This window comes from Neodiprion pinetum, chromosome 7, assembly GCF_021155775.2.
Source record: "Neodiprion pinetum isolate iyNeoPine1 chromosome 7, iyNeoPine1.2, whole genome shotgun sequence".
Taxonomy (NCBI): domain Eukaryota; kingdom Metazoa; phylum Arthropoda; class Insecta; order Hymenoptera; family Diprionidae; genus Neodiprion; species Neodiprion pinetum.
In genome coordinates this window covers 16504228-16521203 of record NC_060238.1, presented here as the reverse complement: position 1 = coordinate 16521203, position 16976 = coordinate 16504228, and the positions used below count along the sequence as shown (strand labels likewise).

The following is a 16976-nucleotide window of genomic DNA, read 5'->3' as shown; positions in this document are numbered from 1 at the left end:
AATTGATTTGTTCGCTGTTATACCTTATTTTACGTAAAATATTAGGCCTTTTACTTTTTGAGGGGGACATTTTTCTACTGAACAACTTTAGAAAATCATATTCTGAAGTCAGAATTACAAAATTCAAAATGGCGAGAAAGAAAATTCATCTTACGAAATTTCCAAAAATCTGTGTCGAAAAAACTAGGGTACAGAAAATTACGAAGAAAATATATATTATAAAACTATGTACGGGGAATACGTAAAATAAATTTCAGAACCCGCGCTGTTAATCAGTAATACAAAAAAATCATCTTCAGTTTCTATTGGTGAAAGCCCAACTTTTACGTGTAAAATTTGTCACTCATAGTGTAATTTTTTTTCATTTCCGTACTGCGATTTTAATTCGGAAACTCAAATTTTCCTTTCAATTTATTTCAGTTCATTATCTCCCTTTTTATCGTGTGATTTCACATTACCATCAATTGGATTTTATTTTGCTTATAATTTCCTGTGTAAATTATTTTCGAGAATATTTTTTATTACATTGAGTGCCTAAGTAGATTCGTAACGGATCCTAACAGCGTACTCTTAGAAAGTGCGACGCATAAATTTCCGTAATTTAAAAAATCGTTTCTTTCGTTTAGCTTTGAGATTTATTCCTTGCGATGGAAAATGCTGATTTAACTGGCAATTATCTCCCTTTAAATGTGAAAGGATACTAATATTCACAATATAATATAAAGTGATTTTTAAAGTTTATTTCTCCTGCTTTATCACCTGCTCAAATTTCACAATATAAATGATTATTATTAAATTCTAAAATGAATAATCTTGTGCCATTACTTAAACCTTTATTGGTACTGAAATTTCTGATCAGTGATCAGCATGATCACAGAATACGCTCTGCATTGCAATTCGTGTGAAAGGAAATTTGGCAGATTTAACATGTTTTTCAATATTTTGGTAGCATAACATCATTCATATTTTCGCTGTTGCAAGATTCAACATTGCTTAAACTCGTGTTAATTCATTCTGTTGATCTATTCAATAAGACCAAAACTCTTTTATTAATTTTCTCAGCAACAGAAATTTTTACAGAAAGTATTGCAGACTTTACTTATCTTTCATGTCCCTTTTTCTTGATGAAATTCTTATACCTATAACTTGTAGCAATTTTCTTTCGGCCCGAAACGTATCGATATACATTTTAGTTTCTACAACGTAGGAATAAAAATTGTATCGTACAAACTTAAATAATACTCGTGTGATATAAGATAGATCTTTTTGTTACTTAATCCGATATATTAACAATATTCCATATGGTTAACCTTGTTCCTCTGATGAGCAACGATAATATCGTTGATAATAGATCTGAAACTGTTGGCGTGAGTTTTCAACCATGGATTCTTTTCTTCTAGGTAAGCGTCTATGTTATAATTGAAAACCATACGAATGAATTGGCTCCTATTAACGTTGGACACGTACTTGATGTTTTTACTTTTCGATGGCTGTGCATTGATGCTCATATTTAACGTACGTTTGTAAAGTGAACCCAAAGGATTCTCTTCATCAGAATCTACGATGTCGATAATTTTTGCTGGTATCGTGGGCTGATGGTCAATCTCTCGGGTCTCGTTTCGGATACATAATCTATCCTGAGTTTTTCCAAGTGATAAAATCTTGCTATTCAAATTTCTGTCTGAAGCTACGAGAGGAATATCATTTTCCGTGTTGCAGGACGGTCTTATTTTATAAGAGACGAATATTTGTTTCAGCATCTTTACTATTTCGCCGGAAGCTTTGCATACTTGGAAATCACTGTCGTTGTCCAACGTGGCCAGAAGTACCTGCACAAGAATTCGCTAAATGTTAGAAAATATGAATATATGGAAAGCAGTAATTTTCAGAAACAATTTGCTGCTCGATTTTCAATTAATTTTCTTCTTCTTTTAAACGTTTAATCATTTTCTGTTCACAACGAATCAGTCATACTGTCTGGATCAACCATAAGAAATAGAGCAAAAGCCGTTTGAAAAATCTCCAGCAATGTTATTTGCGCAAACGATGGTGAACACTACCGAAACAATGTCCCTACTATGTAATAGAAATATGAAAAAAGAAGGTTAAAAGGGATTGAATTTTAGTGTTATTGATCTGATTATAGTGTTGCGGGCTCATTTTGCTCGCTGTTCAGTTTCTGGCGAATTGTCTCAAAAGCCTTCAAGAAATCGTGTATTATAGTATAGCTATAATGCGCAATGTAATTGTTGAAGAACATTTTTTACACCGTACTTACACAAATTTATTTCTATGCATTCCGAAGATGGGTAATTATTTTCTTTTAAATTTCGCTGACACTGGAGGTTTCTATGGTGAACAAAATATATTAACAAAAAATTTGTTCGAGTTATTGATATCTTAACTTGTGCAAAATATTCGAATTTACTCAGAATCATTGCTGTTATACAGTACAGGCGACGTTGTATCCATTCCTGATTGTCATAATTGCCAACAATAACACTTTAGAGATTTTCCGAACGGCTTATCAACTTCTCCTGATTTTTGATTTCGAAGGTACGGTCCTGCTGGATTCAAGTTGGATGGACTTACGCTCAGACAATTTCGGTTTGCTAATTCGTCAAGAACTTTAATGATCCGTTTTTTGATCTCGTCTTCGTCGAGGGAAACTATTCTTCTATGCTCCTTAGAAAACGTATAGGTAGGAAAAGTTCCATCTAGCATCCCCTGATCACTAAGGCGTGACTTTATAAATTGTGACCAGAAATCCAGCGCCTTCACTCTAACTTCCCAGTTAAGATCTAGAATGGCGGTTGCGGACATGACGTTCGTGATTTTGTCTAATGTTGATTCTCTGTAAAAGCGATAAATGGGATCGTCTGTTATACGGAAATCGTGAGAATGTTAATTACTCGAGTAAATTTTTCAAAGGGTTCGTCATAGCTTTTACTGTACACAAGGTTGAAATCTTAGAATGTTTGTATGATGTTTGAACTCACAAGCATTTCCTATAGACGAACAATTCCTTGACAAGTATAACAGCTTCTCTTCTTACTATCGCTTCCATTTCATTGGTTATCAAATTTACAGCTACGTTCTGAAAGTGATGAATTAGGGTCGTTCAATACAGTTAGATATTCTACGACATATTTATAAATATAAAATTTGGTGTGGTCCTTAAACAGTCATTTTCGAATTTTGACTACCTCACCCCTAAAATCAGTTTCTAATGATTAAAAAATAATTCCGTTATTTTTTCAGATTTTCATCTCAACTCTAACCCGTGCCCGTAAAAGGGTTTATTTCCCCAGTCAACCCTTTCAGGAACACATTAAACCCACCCAACGGATTTCGATAGAATTTGGTCTAGGAAGCTTTCTTGGGTCGCTGGTTACGAAACTGAACTCAAAATTTGAAAATTAAAAATGGCGGATCCAATATGGCGGACCATAATCCTAACAGTCATTTGATGTTGCCAATTAATCATAATAATGAAAAAAGTTATCTGATTTTGAAAAAAACTCGGTATTCGGGGGTTCTTGAGGTCGCTGATTACGAATCTGAACTTGAAATCATGAATTTCAAAATGGTGGATCCAATATGGCAACATCAAGTGACTTTTGGGATTTTGGTCCACCATATTAGATCCGCCATTTTTAATTTTTTAATTTCGAGTACATATTCGTAATCAGCGACCGCAAAAGTCGTTGAGTACCGAATTTCACTAAAATCCAGTAATTGTTCGGATTATCGTCCATAATATTGGATCCGCCATTTTTAATTTTCAAACTTTAAGTTCAGATGCGTCAGTGATCCAAAAAATCCCCGTATACCAAATTTTATCGAAATCCGTCCCCTAGATTTAATGTACCCCTGAAGGAGTTAAATGGGGGAATCCAGCCTTTTGCGAGCAGGCGTTAAAGTTTTGGTAAACATCTGAAAAAATAAAGGATTGGTTTTTGAATCGTTTGGGGCCGATTTAGGGGGTAAGCTAGTCCAAATTCAAAAATGACCTTTATAAGGACCACCTAATATACATACATACGTGAAACTCAATTTACCGGCAGATCGAGGTGGTACAATTTGTCAGTCCATATCTTGTGTAGTCGCACAAAATTTGAGAGGCATTTTAGCGCTGTTGCTCTTACGTAACCAACTTCGTCGGTAGCAGCGATGTCAACGATCAACTCTGGAAACCGGTTAGCAAGAAGTAAATCTTGAAAGGCTGGATATTCTAAAAGAAGAATAACAGATGCAGAAATTAATTTTCAAACATCAAGTTTCAACTCGATTAACTACTATTTCCTCATACTGCCTTACTGTCTTCGGCTATTCTCGCAATTGTATTTATCACTTGCAAAACGCTCTCTCTGATTTGCCACTCCGCATCGTGTAGCCGTTTGCACAGTACTAGTCCCATTTCATCTGTCTGCCTGTCCAATTTCATCAGCAGTACCAAATTTGGTGCCATAAAATTCTCAATTCCCATTCTGCAGAGCGAAAGCGCTTGGATACACACCTGAGTAGCATCAAGTTGTACTTCAAATAGTATTCAGTTGAAAGTGTCGCGAACGCCGCATGTACATACACTAAATTATCATTACACGAATATGTCATTAATTATTAATTCGCTTTTAAAATAGACGAGGAAGCATAGCCTTAATTTCACTATTAAATACATATAATTTAACCATATATAATGCAGTCCGTGGCACGACGAAAGCGCAGCGGCGCAGTGGACCGCTGCAACGTCAGCGTTCCCGCACCCGCCAGATCCCGGGTGTAATCAACACCGGGATGAGGCGAGCGCGAGATGACGCGCTTCGAGAATGATCATCGCGAGGCGAGCCTTTGTTCTAAATTGTAAAATCAGCAAAGTTAGTTCCGTTAGAAACAACCTAATAACGACATCTACGGAACCCGGCTCCTCCAAGGCTGTTGTGTGAAGAGTATCAGATTTACAGGAAACGTTTTCAGGTGTCCCCCTCCGATTTCGATGAAACTCTGGTATGTTATAGAGGGTCAAAATCGATGACATACGTATTTTTTTTATCGGCCCAAACTCATTTTAAAGGGGTGAAACACCCCTCCAAAGTTGACCACCTCCCAAGATGATTTTTCTGTTTTGCATACAAGGAGGGGATTTTGATAACTAATAATGATAGTAATAAATACCTTGTCAAAAGTGATGAAAAACACACTTCGAATATTCTCAAGAACTCTTTATTTTAGGGGTTAACTTGTATATACAAAGTTCATTTTTTACGAGTAAGAATTTCTTCTCTGCATGCACGATGTAAGGAGACTGTAGTGTGTAGATGTTATGTTTACCCTTTTTGAATCCTTTGCTTCATTTTTTACATTAGAAACAAGATGTTCATCAGAGCTCAATGAATCCAACAGCACTGTGAAGAGCATGCAAGAATACAAAATACGTGCTTTCGATTTTTTCCCAAAAACTGAATTCTTATCGACTTTTTTCCCAATATCGCGGATTGTGTCTAGTATTTAGCCATGAATCATTGAATAACATTGTTTGAGGCTCGCATTTATTCTGGCATCGCTCTCTTATCATTTTACTGTTTTATCATTTTTTTTCAAGAAACGTAAATATTTTTCATTTCAAGCAGACTACCAACTACTCGAAAATTCGATGTATGTCATATGTGAACAAGTCATATCTCTACTTGAATTAATTCTATGGCACAGATATTTGAGGGGTAAAGGCTGGGAAAAAGATAAACAAAAAACATTTAGTGATTATTAGCCATTTTGCATTGGAAAAATGAATGAAAAAATTTTTTTTTGTTACTTTGATTCATACACTAAATACACCTGTAAATAGTTTTGTAAATAAATTACGTTTTTATATAATACAAAATTGTTGAATATGCACATGATTATACTTCCTCTACCGTGACCACACCCTTTAAACAAAAACAAGTTCCAAGTTTATCTATAAATCGCTTTATGGATGATAGTCGGTACAATAATGATATTCATCAAAAAAATGTTGTAGGCAAAGTGATTTTTTACACCAAGAACATCTGATTACTGCGACATTCGTGCAACCTTCGATTTCACAATTCGGATGAGATGACTGTCCAAATGCAAAATCGACGGGGTTATCAAATTCATCAGGTTTCTTTGCAATGAACCCGCTTTTATGCCACGCATAACGAAACAAATTATGATATCGCGGAGATGACAGTTGGTTGTGAACTAAAGACTGTAATTTTATTATATTATTCCTTAAATGTAAATTTAAATCATAATCAAGAAGAACTACGGTGTCTGAAAAATGACGAATATAATTTTTCCATGTACGGAAGCCGAAAACATCGAGAGGTTGAATTTTTCCAGCGGTTCCTTTCGGTATCAATAAAGTCGTCAACTTTTTGTCTGGGGATGTTGTCTCTTGCACAACTCTAGAACAATGCCACCTCCAAGAATCAATTAGAAGTAGACTCTTCGGTCCCACTTTTGGGATAAACACTTCTTCTAACCACATCTTGAAATGCTCTCTAATGAATCATTGTGATGAATACCGTTTGAATATATGCAGCGCGAAACAAGAATTATTATACCTGAAGTAAGTTTTCCTGATTTGGAAGCTGTGATGAAAACATTTGGCGGTCTGAACAAATGTTGTTTAACTATAGGTCCGAACGTTCCGGATCGTTCTTTTAAAACAATAAATAAAGGAGATAATAATTTTCCGTCCGCTGAAATTGTAGGCTGTATAGTATAACTGTGCGTTGTTGAAGTTACTGATTGTACTATGCACGACACTTGTTTAGTTCCTTCTTCCGTTAACGTTCGTCCAGAATGAATCTCTATTTGAAAACCACTCTGATCAGAATTATATATATTTTGTAATCCATATTCGGAAATATAAGGTTCAACTCTTTTCAAAAATTCCTCAGCACTCTTGTGTAAATATTCACTTTTTTCCACTGATTTTCGCGTGACGAATTTATTGATTTTTCTGCTAGTAATGCGATGGATCTTCTTAAAGTGAAGTAACCACGTTGGCGATTCTTTAAACCGAAAATCCTTATGACTGATAAGTCCTTGGGCCTGTAAAGCCCATCTTCGCAAATCCGTATCATGAACAATCAAGCCTGAGTCAATGGCATTTTTCATATTCTGCAATGTATACTCTGATATGCGAGCCAATTTTTCCACGTATGTCCCTCCCTGGTTGATTTGGTGTGCCCAACGACGCAATTGTCGTACGGATTTGACTTTTTTATATCTATGACGAACCGTATGAATTGAGCGATTTTTTTTCGTCTTTGCACTTCTCCAATATTCAACAGCTCTTGTTTTATAATCGAAACTCAAAGGTTCGTCATCTTCGGAATAGCTATCTTCAGGTTCTTCGGAAGGCACCTGAAAATCTGCATCTTTCACCGCGAACGTTTCAAGATTTTTGTAGGGCTCTTCAAAGTCAAGAGAATTTTCCTCAATCATTTCCACACTATTATATTCTGTCATGCTTTGTAATAAAATGTTTTCGAAGTTCGATACTATTTCACGTTCATCATTTGTTAACGGGGACTCGGGTATATTCATTACTTCAAATGCTGCCCACGGAAGTTTAATAACGTTTATTGGATTAACTTTCATTGTAAACGTGAGAAGAAATTCAATAACTGCTCGAAGTTCTGTTATTAACGTATTAACAAGCACTGAACGGTCTCACGACTTTTCATATTGAAAATATCCGAAAGATACGCGTAATCGTTAAAAAAAATATCTGTGCCATAGAATTAATTCAAGTAGAGATATGACTTGTTTACATATGACATACATCGAATTTTCGAGTAGTTGATAGTCTGCTTGAAATGAAAAATATTTACGTTTCTTGAAAAAAAATGATAAAACAGTAAAATGATAAGAGAGCGATGCCAGAATGAATGCGAGCCTCAAACAATGTTATTCAATGATTCATGGCTAAATACTAGACACAATCCGCAATATTGGGAAAAAAGTCGATAAGAATTCAGTTTTTGGGAAGAAATCGAAAGCACGTATTCTGCATTCTTGCATGCTCTTCACAGTGCTGTTGGATTCATTGAGCTCTGATGAACATCTTGTTTCTAATGTAAAAAATGAACTTTGCATATACAAGTTAACCCCTAAAATAAAGAGTTCTTGAGAATATTCGAAGTGTGTTTTTCATCACTTTTGACAAGGTATTTATTACTATCATTATTAGTTATCAAAATCCCTTCCTTGTATGCAAAACAGAAAAATCATCTTGGGAGGGCCAACTTTGGAGGGGTGTTTCACCCCTTTAAAATGAGTTTGGGCCGATAAAAAAAAATACGTATGCCATCGATTTTGACCCTCTATAACATACCAGAGTTTCATCGAAATCGGAGGGGGACACCTGAAAACGTTTCCTTGTTAGAATCACCGACAATTAGAGAGGGAACCCCTCTGATATCAAAAGCGGTATTGAAAAGCGTCTCGCGTCGCGGCGTTAGTTCTTGAAGTCAGAATAAGTGTCAAAAGCTTGAGCCACGAACTCTCTAGAGACGTGTAGTAATAAGAATAGTGATAAGTGAGTGTAAACGAGTGAGAGCCGTTCTTCGGATGTGTAATTAAAGAGTGAGTAGACAAAGGAGTGAATGATAATATTAGATAAAAACATTGTAAGCTTCCTCGTCTCAAATATTCACCTGCTGCTGTCGCTTGCTATTTGCAATTGATTCATTAAAACTTGGTTCCATAGTAAACATTCTGTTACAATATAATTAAATCCTCCAACCCATTTCCCAGGGATCGCCCTGTAGAGGACGATCACCTACCAACCCACGCAAAAATAAACCTCTGCGACAATCTAGAGGGTTAAGTCGTCGCGTGCGAGACCGCTCCGCATGTGACAAAAGGTGCAAAAAAAAATTTTCATTTCGTGATTAAAAAACTGGTTCTAAGCAGAAACTGAATCGATCAATCCTTTTCGTATACATATACTTACAATGTAAACCATTTAGAAATAATGTGTAAGTACAGTGTACCTATTGAATTTGTCATAATTTTAATTAGGTATGTTAACCTTCATTATTTAGCCATTGTCGAGTTTTGTTGGCCTTTTGTAGTTTCGTTTGACGTTAAAAAAATTGTATTGAAAATTACGAATCAATTTTATTACACTAAAACTTCTTGTTAGTCATTTGTTAGACAAACGAAAATTTATCAACGCTAATTCGTACCTTCAGACCAGCGTTTGGATGATTCAGGATAGCTTGAACGGATGGAAGAATGGTTATAGTTTCCAAGCACTCTTGCCACTTGAATTTATATTTACGTAAAATTGTCGCAAGAGCATGAAGAACAGCAGACAACAGCTCTGGGAACTTGACGATCGGATCGCCATTGAGAATCACCTTCCATCGTGGTACCTTATGATATTCAACCTCATTTCCATATTTACTGGTTGTAAAATTATATCGACAACTTGCTTCATTATTTCCAGCGCTTGCATATTGCTTCAATAGGTGTGACATTAATTGAAATAAAATCGCCACGCCCTCCTGTGATTCAAAAGATTAAATTGAAAAATGATTATTGTTTACGAGGCGTTATATTTTACATCAGCTAAGATTTTAATACCGCATTTTTCATTTGCGTAAATTTTTTTAAATTTCAATCTACTCGTTGAAAAGCGGATTCCTGATTTTTTGTTTAATATTCATTATAATTGTTTTTTAAATTATGAACCATTACAAAATTTCATCTTCCAATTTTTCAAATGAATATTAATAAGTGATAAATGTAACCTGATTACCTACCCTGTCCATGACGTCTAACGTGTCTAGTATTATTTGAATAGACGTTTTGGCCATCAATTCTTTCGGCAATTCTTCCCTCAGTAATGTGTCGCGTAACATGTAGCAGAACCTTTGTGTATAAGTGCTTGTGACGCTGAAAAATTTGTACAAGAAGATTTCGAATTCGTCCTCGGGAATTTCCGGAACACACACAAATACGTCCAACAGACCCATCTGCGTAAAAGATTATTGTTAATAAACGAACATTTTTTCCCCTTTAGTTGATGAGGTATTGAGAAAAGAATGCATTATCTGGTAATCGATGGACGAGGGATAAAAAAATACTGGATCACAGGTATGATTTTTGAAAACAAAGGAAACTGAAAATATTTCGTTAAAAGTGCGAAATGTGCAACATCATATCAACTAATTATAATCCCACTTTCTAAAATTTGAGGCTTTTGCAATAAAATCTCCGCTTTTCAATAAAAACCTCGTAGTAATTATTAAGATGTTTCAGGGGAAAAATGAATACTTAGGATTGATCTAAAAACGGACAATGTGGCGGTTGAAAAGACCTTTAGACCTTTAGACCTTAGTCTTTTTTGTACCAAAGATATATTGGGTAAAAATTTTTCCTAGGGGGTGAAATTCAACTTTCAATCTACTATAAACGAGATAACTAATTGACATAAGGTAATGAGACGTAAGTATCATATATAATTGCAGTGAATGTCAGGAGTTACTTATTTTCATTACCAGTAAAACTACACCGTGATTTTCAATTTGGTAATTACTTGGCATTTTTATATCACACAATCGATTCACTTTTTTCCAGTATGTTAAAAGCAACTTTCCACCGTTTGCCATGCCCAAAATATGTTTTTTTGCCAACAGTACCGAGTCTATGAATTGTAAAGTTACTCCAAAAACCTCCCATGCTTTAGGGTCCACGACCCCATTGGATCCATTGATTCCGTCTTTGAGTCTCATGAATAGCAGTAGATATACCAGCTTCATAATGTGTGAGTGGAATTTTATGCTTGTGCAGGATTCGAATAAACCCATTATCCTGAATTCGAGGTTTGTCACCGAATCCAGGAGTCGTGGTATCGCGTTTTCTATGCTCAAGAACAGTGTGTTTTCCATTATGGCGGTCAGGACGTCTATTGCGCTAAGAAACGCTTCATTTTCCTCAAGGTTTTGTCGAGGCTGAAGGCCGAAATTATTCCTAATAAAAGGTTCGGCAGCCACGGAAATGACTCGTCCACAAAACACGGTGTTTCCAGATTCGAACATCAATAATTTACATATGAATTTTTGACTCTCTCTTGTCACGTACAGCATCCGATTCGAGTGGCAAAACTTTGCTTGTTCTATCCACGCCTCTGTGAAATTAATAATCATCATGATGAACATCTCAGTGATATTTTCACGGTGACATCTTTCTCTGGCAAATTATATTCCTTTGTATTCCTATAACAGTTTCAGACGATACCTTTATTGAAAAAGTTTACGAACTAATATTCTTGCTGCATAAAAACCAATCAAAAAAAGGTTTACTTTACAGATGTTTTACTTTTCATCTGCTGACTAATCTGTACAAAATTCATCGTTGGCGAGGTAAATCTAATTACCACATCTGAATCATATTTGCATCCAGATAGGATGCAGTCGATTCAAATAAATGAGGTACCTTGATGAGGTAATGTTTTTTTTTGTATCTTTTGTGCCAGCGCTTTCTGATTAGTCGTACCAAGATTTGACCGTAAATGTCTGATTGAAATGACAGATGATTTGACACTGCATTGAAACCTTGCAAAGAAAACTGACAAATTCATACATAATTCGAATTTTACTGACAATCAGAAATTGACTAATCGTAAGCTTATTGGAAAAAGCCAAGAACTTGACAGAGATTTATCAATATCAACAAAGTACTTTTTGATTAACGCTAAACAGGAAGAAAATTGTTAAAAAAAACCCTTAGATTCTACCAACGAAAACATTTGGACGAATTTTACGCTTGTATTCGTATAAATGGCAGGTCCATAAAATTGTCAGTGACGTTTACCAGTCTCGATGATCCATTGCCGTCCGCTTGTGTGGTTAACAAATTCAAGTAGCATCTTGGTGTAAGCCATTTTAACGGAGGAGTGGACGTGGGAATCCTTCAGAGCAAAGACAGTGCATAATTTATTCAGTATATCTTTGTGATACCAATAGAGAAAGTCGACTTCATCGCGACCAAGAATCCTGACCAATTTTATAGTGAATATCATCACAGCCTGGTAAGGTTTTTTTTCAACTGTCCAAGTATCCATTGCTTTCGAAACCCATTTTTGTAAAATGGACTTGTCAACATCGCCGCCCGTGCAACCTATAACACATAGAAGTAACACCAATAAGATAATAATATTTAAAAAAAAGTTATTAGGCATATATTTGAGTATAATGAAAAAAATTATTATCCTTTTTTTTAGAATTTTACACTGGTTTTACTCTTTAACCCTTATGTGCGCACCCAGCGTTTACCATATGAATGCGCCCTCAGGGTACTTGGTTTCTCTAGTTTTTATTATTTTTTGATTGCGGATGTGAACGGAGCCATCCAAAATCAATTCACTTTATCCAATTAGCATAAATAAAAAGTATATCAGCTGTTTTAAAGTCTTATAGGACAGTTCATTCACTGCAAAGGGAAATTGGAGCAGAGGTTTCGAACGCTCCGCAGACATCGCGCGGTTAGTCTTGATCCGTGGCGGTTGGCAGATGTTCGAAATGTTAGTGGCAATGGTAGTAGCGTAGCATAGGTTTATTTATTTTTCCAATAATCTGTGTTATGTCATTAAGACATGTATCAGTATCACAACTTATTTCCAGGTGACCAAATCATTTTTCATTTATAAGCGGGCACCCGGGTCCTTTCCGTGGCTACCTGTTTTCAACCTCCATATTTTAATGGTAAAAAAAAATAGCTTCCAAATAAGGCGAATCGCGAGAGTCGGGAAGCTCAGATCAAAGGTGAAATTTTTCAGAAAACTCATAATAAATATGTGAAGTGGTGGTCAATCGGGTACTCGGGTTTTAATTGGAAAAGTTTAATATATATACTACTGCGCAAAAAACGAGTCAGTTGATTGTAAATATAATAACATATATCGTACCTCTGCTCGAAATCTTGTTTTCGATGTGTGAGAGTAATATGTCGAGACATGTTGTCGAAGCGATGGAGTAATCGGGCAGAAGTAACAAGCCAAGAACTTCCTTGAGCTTGTCATTTTTATTCACAGAACTCATCGTACGCAGTATCAAACACCGATGACAGCGACAAGAATGGGTTTGGCTGCATATACAAACGACGCAAATAATATTATATCTATTTATCGAGCGATTCGAAATCAGTAGAGATTCATTTACATTGTGAAAACATTACATTGACCCCATAAATAGGGCACTGTTCTTATCGCCGTGCTCTCCATTTGGTATCAATTTTTCATAATATATGTTTTGGTGAAATACGTATTTCTCTGATTATATAAATGTGTATATATATTTGTATATTCAATATCTATACGTTGTATATACATGTATACCCTCAGTTACGTAAAAAAGTTACCACGGCAATTTTTTTTTTTTTTTTTTAACCACCGAGCTTTAACAAGAACATGGCGGAGTAAATTCTTATCAAATATCAAACCAGATTAATCCATTCGTTAAAACTGCACACAACGGGGGTCAGCAAGTTAGTGCGGCCAACACCAACAAATTGCTTTAGTGGATTCGTCTTATACTCACTGTCAACCTGTACACGATATCATATCATTTATAATCACATGTTTGCCACGCACCATTAAGAACTCTAAAAAGACGGAGAGACGTCTTGTAAGCATAAATCAAATAACCCAGAACTAAATCTACCAATTTATTATTATTTTTTAATCGCACCAAATCTTTGCAGACAGCACGGATCTGTAAGAAATAATTTTTCTTTTCCACACTTGCTTGGAAAATTTGACTTTCGAAGCGTGAATAAAATGCCCTATTTTCGAACAGAACGATAAAATTACATTGGCACATACGCACAACTGACGTCCTCGATTTTACACGCTGTGTAATTGACATCGCAAGTTAACCAACTCCAATTTTACACGCTGTCAGTGACACCTTCATTGCTTCTCAAATCAAACTATCCTTCACAGGTGCTGGAAATAGTAGCGTGTGTTACAGGTGTGGAAAGTGGGCGATATCTGACTCACGTGATTACAGAACTCGCCTTTCGGCTCACAGTGCAAACTTCACACCTATCAGAAATCGCCTACTTTCCATACTGGTAACACAATATATTATTCTTATATGTACAAATATATTTATAACTATGCATTTAATAATCTACGTCATACAATATTGTACTCAACATTTTTTCGCTAAACCTTAAGTGGTGAAGCTTGAATGTGTCATCTACACGTTTTTCTATCCATCTGCACGTAACACAAAAGTCAAATACTATTTACTAGACGTTTTGAAAACATTTTAGAACTCAATTCAGCACTTATAAAGTCTTCTGAAGGATGCAACTTGATAAAATGACACGTATGAAGACTATGGCTATAGACGTCTCTAGACGTCTTTTTATCAATATTACTTCTAGTCTTTTGTTAGCTGCATTAGGTAACCTCCGTAAAGCCACAGCTATTCGAATGATTCGTTTGACATCGAGCTGACAAGTTACGTGTTCTTGTCAGTATATAAAATACCGGAAGTGTTTTGTGAAATCAAAATTACATTTGACGTCCGTACTGCTAAATTCGAAAAGATATCTTCGTGTAACCAATGGAATCTCCGTCAGCTGTTTGATCAGATACTTTCGGAAACGGCAGTACAGGGCTCATGTGTATCTCCGGTTGCCTATCTACGGACGCTTAGCGTCGAGTTTCACAAAAAACATTCGATATGTGTACCATAGCCAAATTTGGATCTCCTGCAATTACGCATAAACTATAGTGAGCCCTGACTCCACCTTGAAATCTACAATTTCAATTCATCACTCCCGTCACGATTTGGGCATCGCAGTAAATGTTAGAGTAAATTCACCTCAATTAGTTTTCACAGAATTTGGCCTCCACATGGTGATCTTTCAAAATAAGTGACATGGATTGAAGATTTCAGAATATTCTTCGAAGCGAAAGAACCTTATAAGCTCAACTGATTTTTATCTAGTAATCAAGCTGCTGCACTTACCTAATATATCGTTTCATTGAATATGTATATGAGGCTTTCTACGCGACTCACTAACCGATTGACCATGATATCGTTGGATTTCATCAAGGATCTTACCTATGTTAGTACGAAAATCTAAGACATTACAAAAATTTTCGGTAATCGCTTGTCTTTATCGTATGTGTTTTTAAACCAATCTCAAAAACACCTAAATAAATTGATATGAAGCAAGAAAAAAATATTCTGTTTTCGTAATAAAACATTTTTATGTAAGATTTAGAGTGGAAGTACGGTTCTTTCAATTTTTTTTAAATCATTTTTTCTATTTTCTAACCGTCTGGACTATTTTCAAACCTGTTCCAAATCCATTATAGTTCATACCACATTTTCGATTTGATAACCCATTTTTCAAATTGTTTTTATAATCCTAAAACACACTCACAGTTTTTCTCATACTTTTACAATAGATTTTAAATACTGGTGAGAATAGAACAACTTATTTAAATAATAGAAAGAACATCCTTCCACTCTGAATTTTGTGTGAAAATGTTTCATTTCGAAAATGGAATGTGTTTTCTTTTTAACAAAAATCGATTTAGGCCTTTTGGAAATCGGTTGAAAAGTTCATATGGTGAAGACGAATGATCAGAAAAACTAAAAAATTTTTTTAGGTTTTCAGGGATCGTACCAACATGGGAAAAATCTTTCATGACCTCAAACTGAAAACAATCTAGACAACAAACCAAGCCGTGCTGGGACTAATGTACGATGAATATTTATACTCAAGCCGCGTTTCACCAGTTAATCACTGCTACTATAACACAACAATACCACAGGTCAACGGAAATTGTTTAGAAATGACAACGCTATAACAGCGCGATAACAAACCGAAAAGAACTCTGTCTATCGTAAAATGAATTGTATTAAATTCGTTTTTGACTTGGATCGCGACAGTAAAATGCTATTGTTACGCTGTCAAGTGACTAACGTTTAATGTAATGAATTTAATCCCTTGACTCCTATTTACATGACGAAATCACAGAGTGAATACATATCTAACACTGTCTAACAGCTTGTATCAAGCATCTAGAGATTCACGCTGCACTATTAGAGAACAAAGTATGTTCAGAAAGCGTAGTCTATGAGAGGATGGGATCCCCACTGGTCTGTTAGACTATTACTGCAGGGCTTGACTAATATTCTGATCTAGTAGATCGCGGTGCTGGAGATTCGTATTGCACATACTTTGCCACTTGAAAATACTTAACGAATCAAATCGAGTCAATAAGACACAATTACCGAACGCGCCTGTCACGGATCGAGTATACCCTACCATCTTCCCCTGCAAAGTTAAATTACGTAGAATTACGAAACCTACAACGGTATATTTTCCATGTTTCTACACTGTCAATCTATGTCGAGAATTAGTTTAGTTATTTATTCAATCAGAGTTGCCTAGTAGAGACATTCAATCACCGTATTGGAATTTGCAGTTGCTCAAAGTTTTTTCGAGTGATATCTATTCTCGTACATATATTTTAAATTAGAACTGAAAATATACACCAACAACAAATATGCCATCGTTGAGACGTCCGTAAAGACATTTTGTTCATCAAAGTTGTCCGTCGTTGTTTATAGTTCTTCCATCGATTGTCTTGTAAACATCTCTTATTAATCACTTTCATGAAGATGCCAATATGTCGTGGCTTTTAAAAACGATCGATGTTGAAGTTCGCAACGTTAAAGAATTTTTTTTCTTTGTAGCGTTGCAACTCTAGAATTTGGTTTCAACCTCAAGACCTTTCTTAACTTGAAACCGATTAGATTTCGGGTACGATTGATATAGTAGTTATCAAGTTAATTGGGTAACATCAAAAAAGAAATAAAAATAATGATAACTCGAGAATGGATTAACGTCTTTCGATGCTTTTAGTCTCAATAGATGCAGCTTTTCTTAGATTACAATAGACTAAA

At 35.5% G+C, this 16976-nt stretch overlaps 2 protein-coding genes across 11 annotated transcripts; both read right to left on the bottom strand.

The window, feature by feature from the left end:
* Nucleotides 1-438: 438 nt before the first annotated feature.
* On the bottom strand, nucleotides 439-16182 carry LOC124223284 (uncharacterized). Of its 10 annotated transcripts, none has more exons than XM_069137735.1 (12): nucleotides 15024-16182; nucleotides 12950-13128; nucleotides 11857-12162; nucleotides 10542-11170; nucleotides 9804-10016; nucleotides 9320-9545; nucleotides 9225-9256; nucleotides 4321-4519; nucleotides 4062-4234; nucleotides 3000-3097; nucleotides 2593-2854; nucleotides 439-1829 (listed from the first exon to the last, which is right to left on the bottom strand). In XM_069137735.1, exons 1-12 carry the CDS (start codon nucleotides 15038-15040, stop codon nucleotides 1287-1289), a joined length of 2877 nt encoding a protein of 958 aa, XP_068993836.1. In that variant the 5' UTR covers nucleotides 15041-16182; the 3' UTR covers nucleotides 439-1286. The 10 variants fall into 10 exon arrangements, with proteins under 10 accessions (XP_068993836.1, XP_046491053.1, XP_068993833.1 ...); XM_046635097.2 differs by having other exon boundaries at nucleotides 440-1829; nucleotides 9225-9545; nucleotides 15024-15137; nucleotides 15691-16182; XM_069137732.1 differs by having other exon boundaries at nucleotides 440-1829; nucleotides 9225-9545; nucleotides 15024-15137; nucleotides 15746-16182.
* Nucleotides 5129-7784, bottom strand: LOC124223288 (uncharacterized). The gene is made up of 2 exons (XM_046635109.2): nucleotides 6588-7784; nucleotides 5129-6522 (listed from the first exon to the last, which is right to left on the bottom strand). The coding sequence occupies exons 1-2, from the start codon at nucleotides 7630-7632 to the stop codon at nucleotides 5969-5971; spliced, it is 1599 nt and encodes a 532-aa protein (XP_046491065.1). The 5' UTR covers nucleotides 7633-7784; the 3' UTR covers nucleotides 5129-5968.
* Nucleotides 16183-16976: the final 794 nt, after the last annotated feature.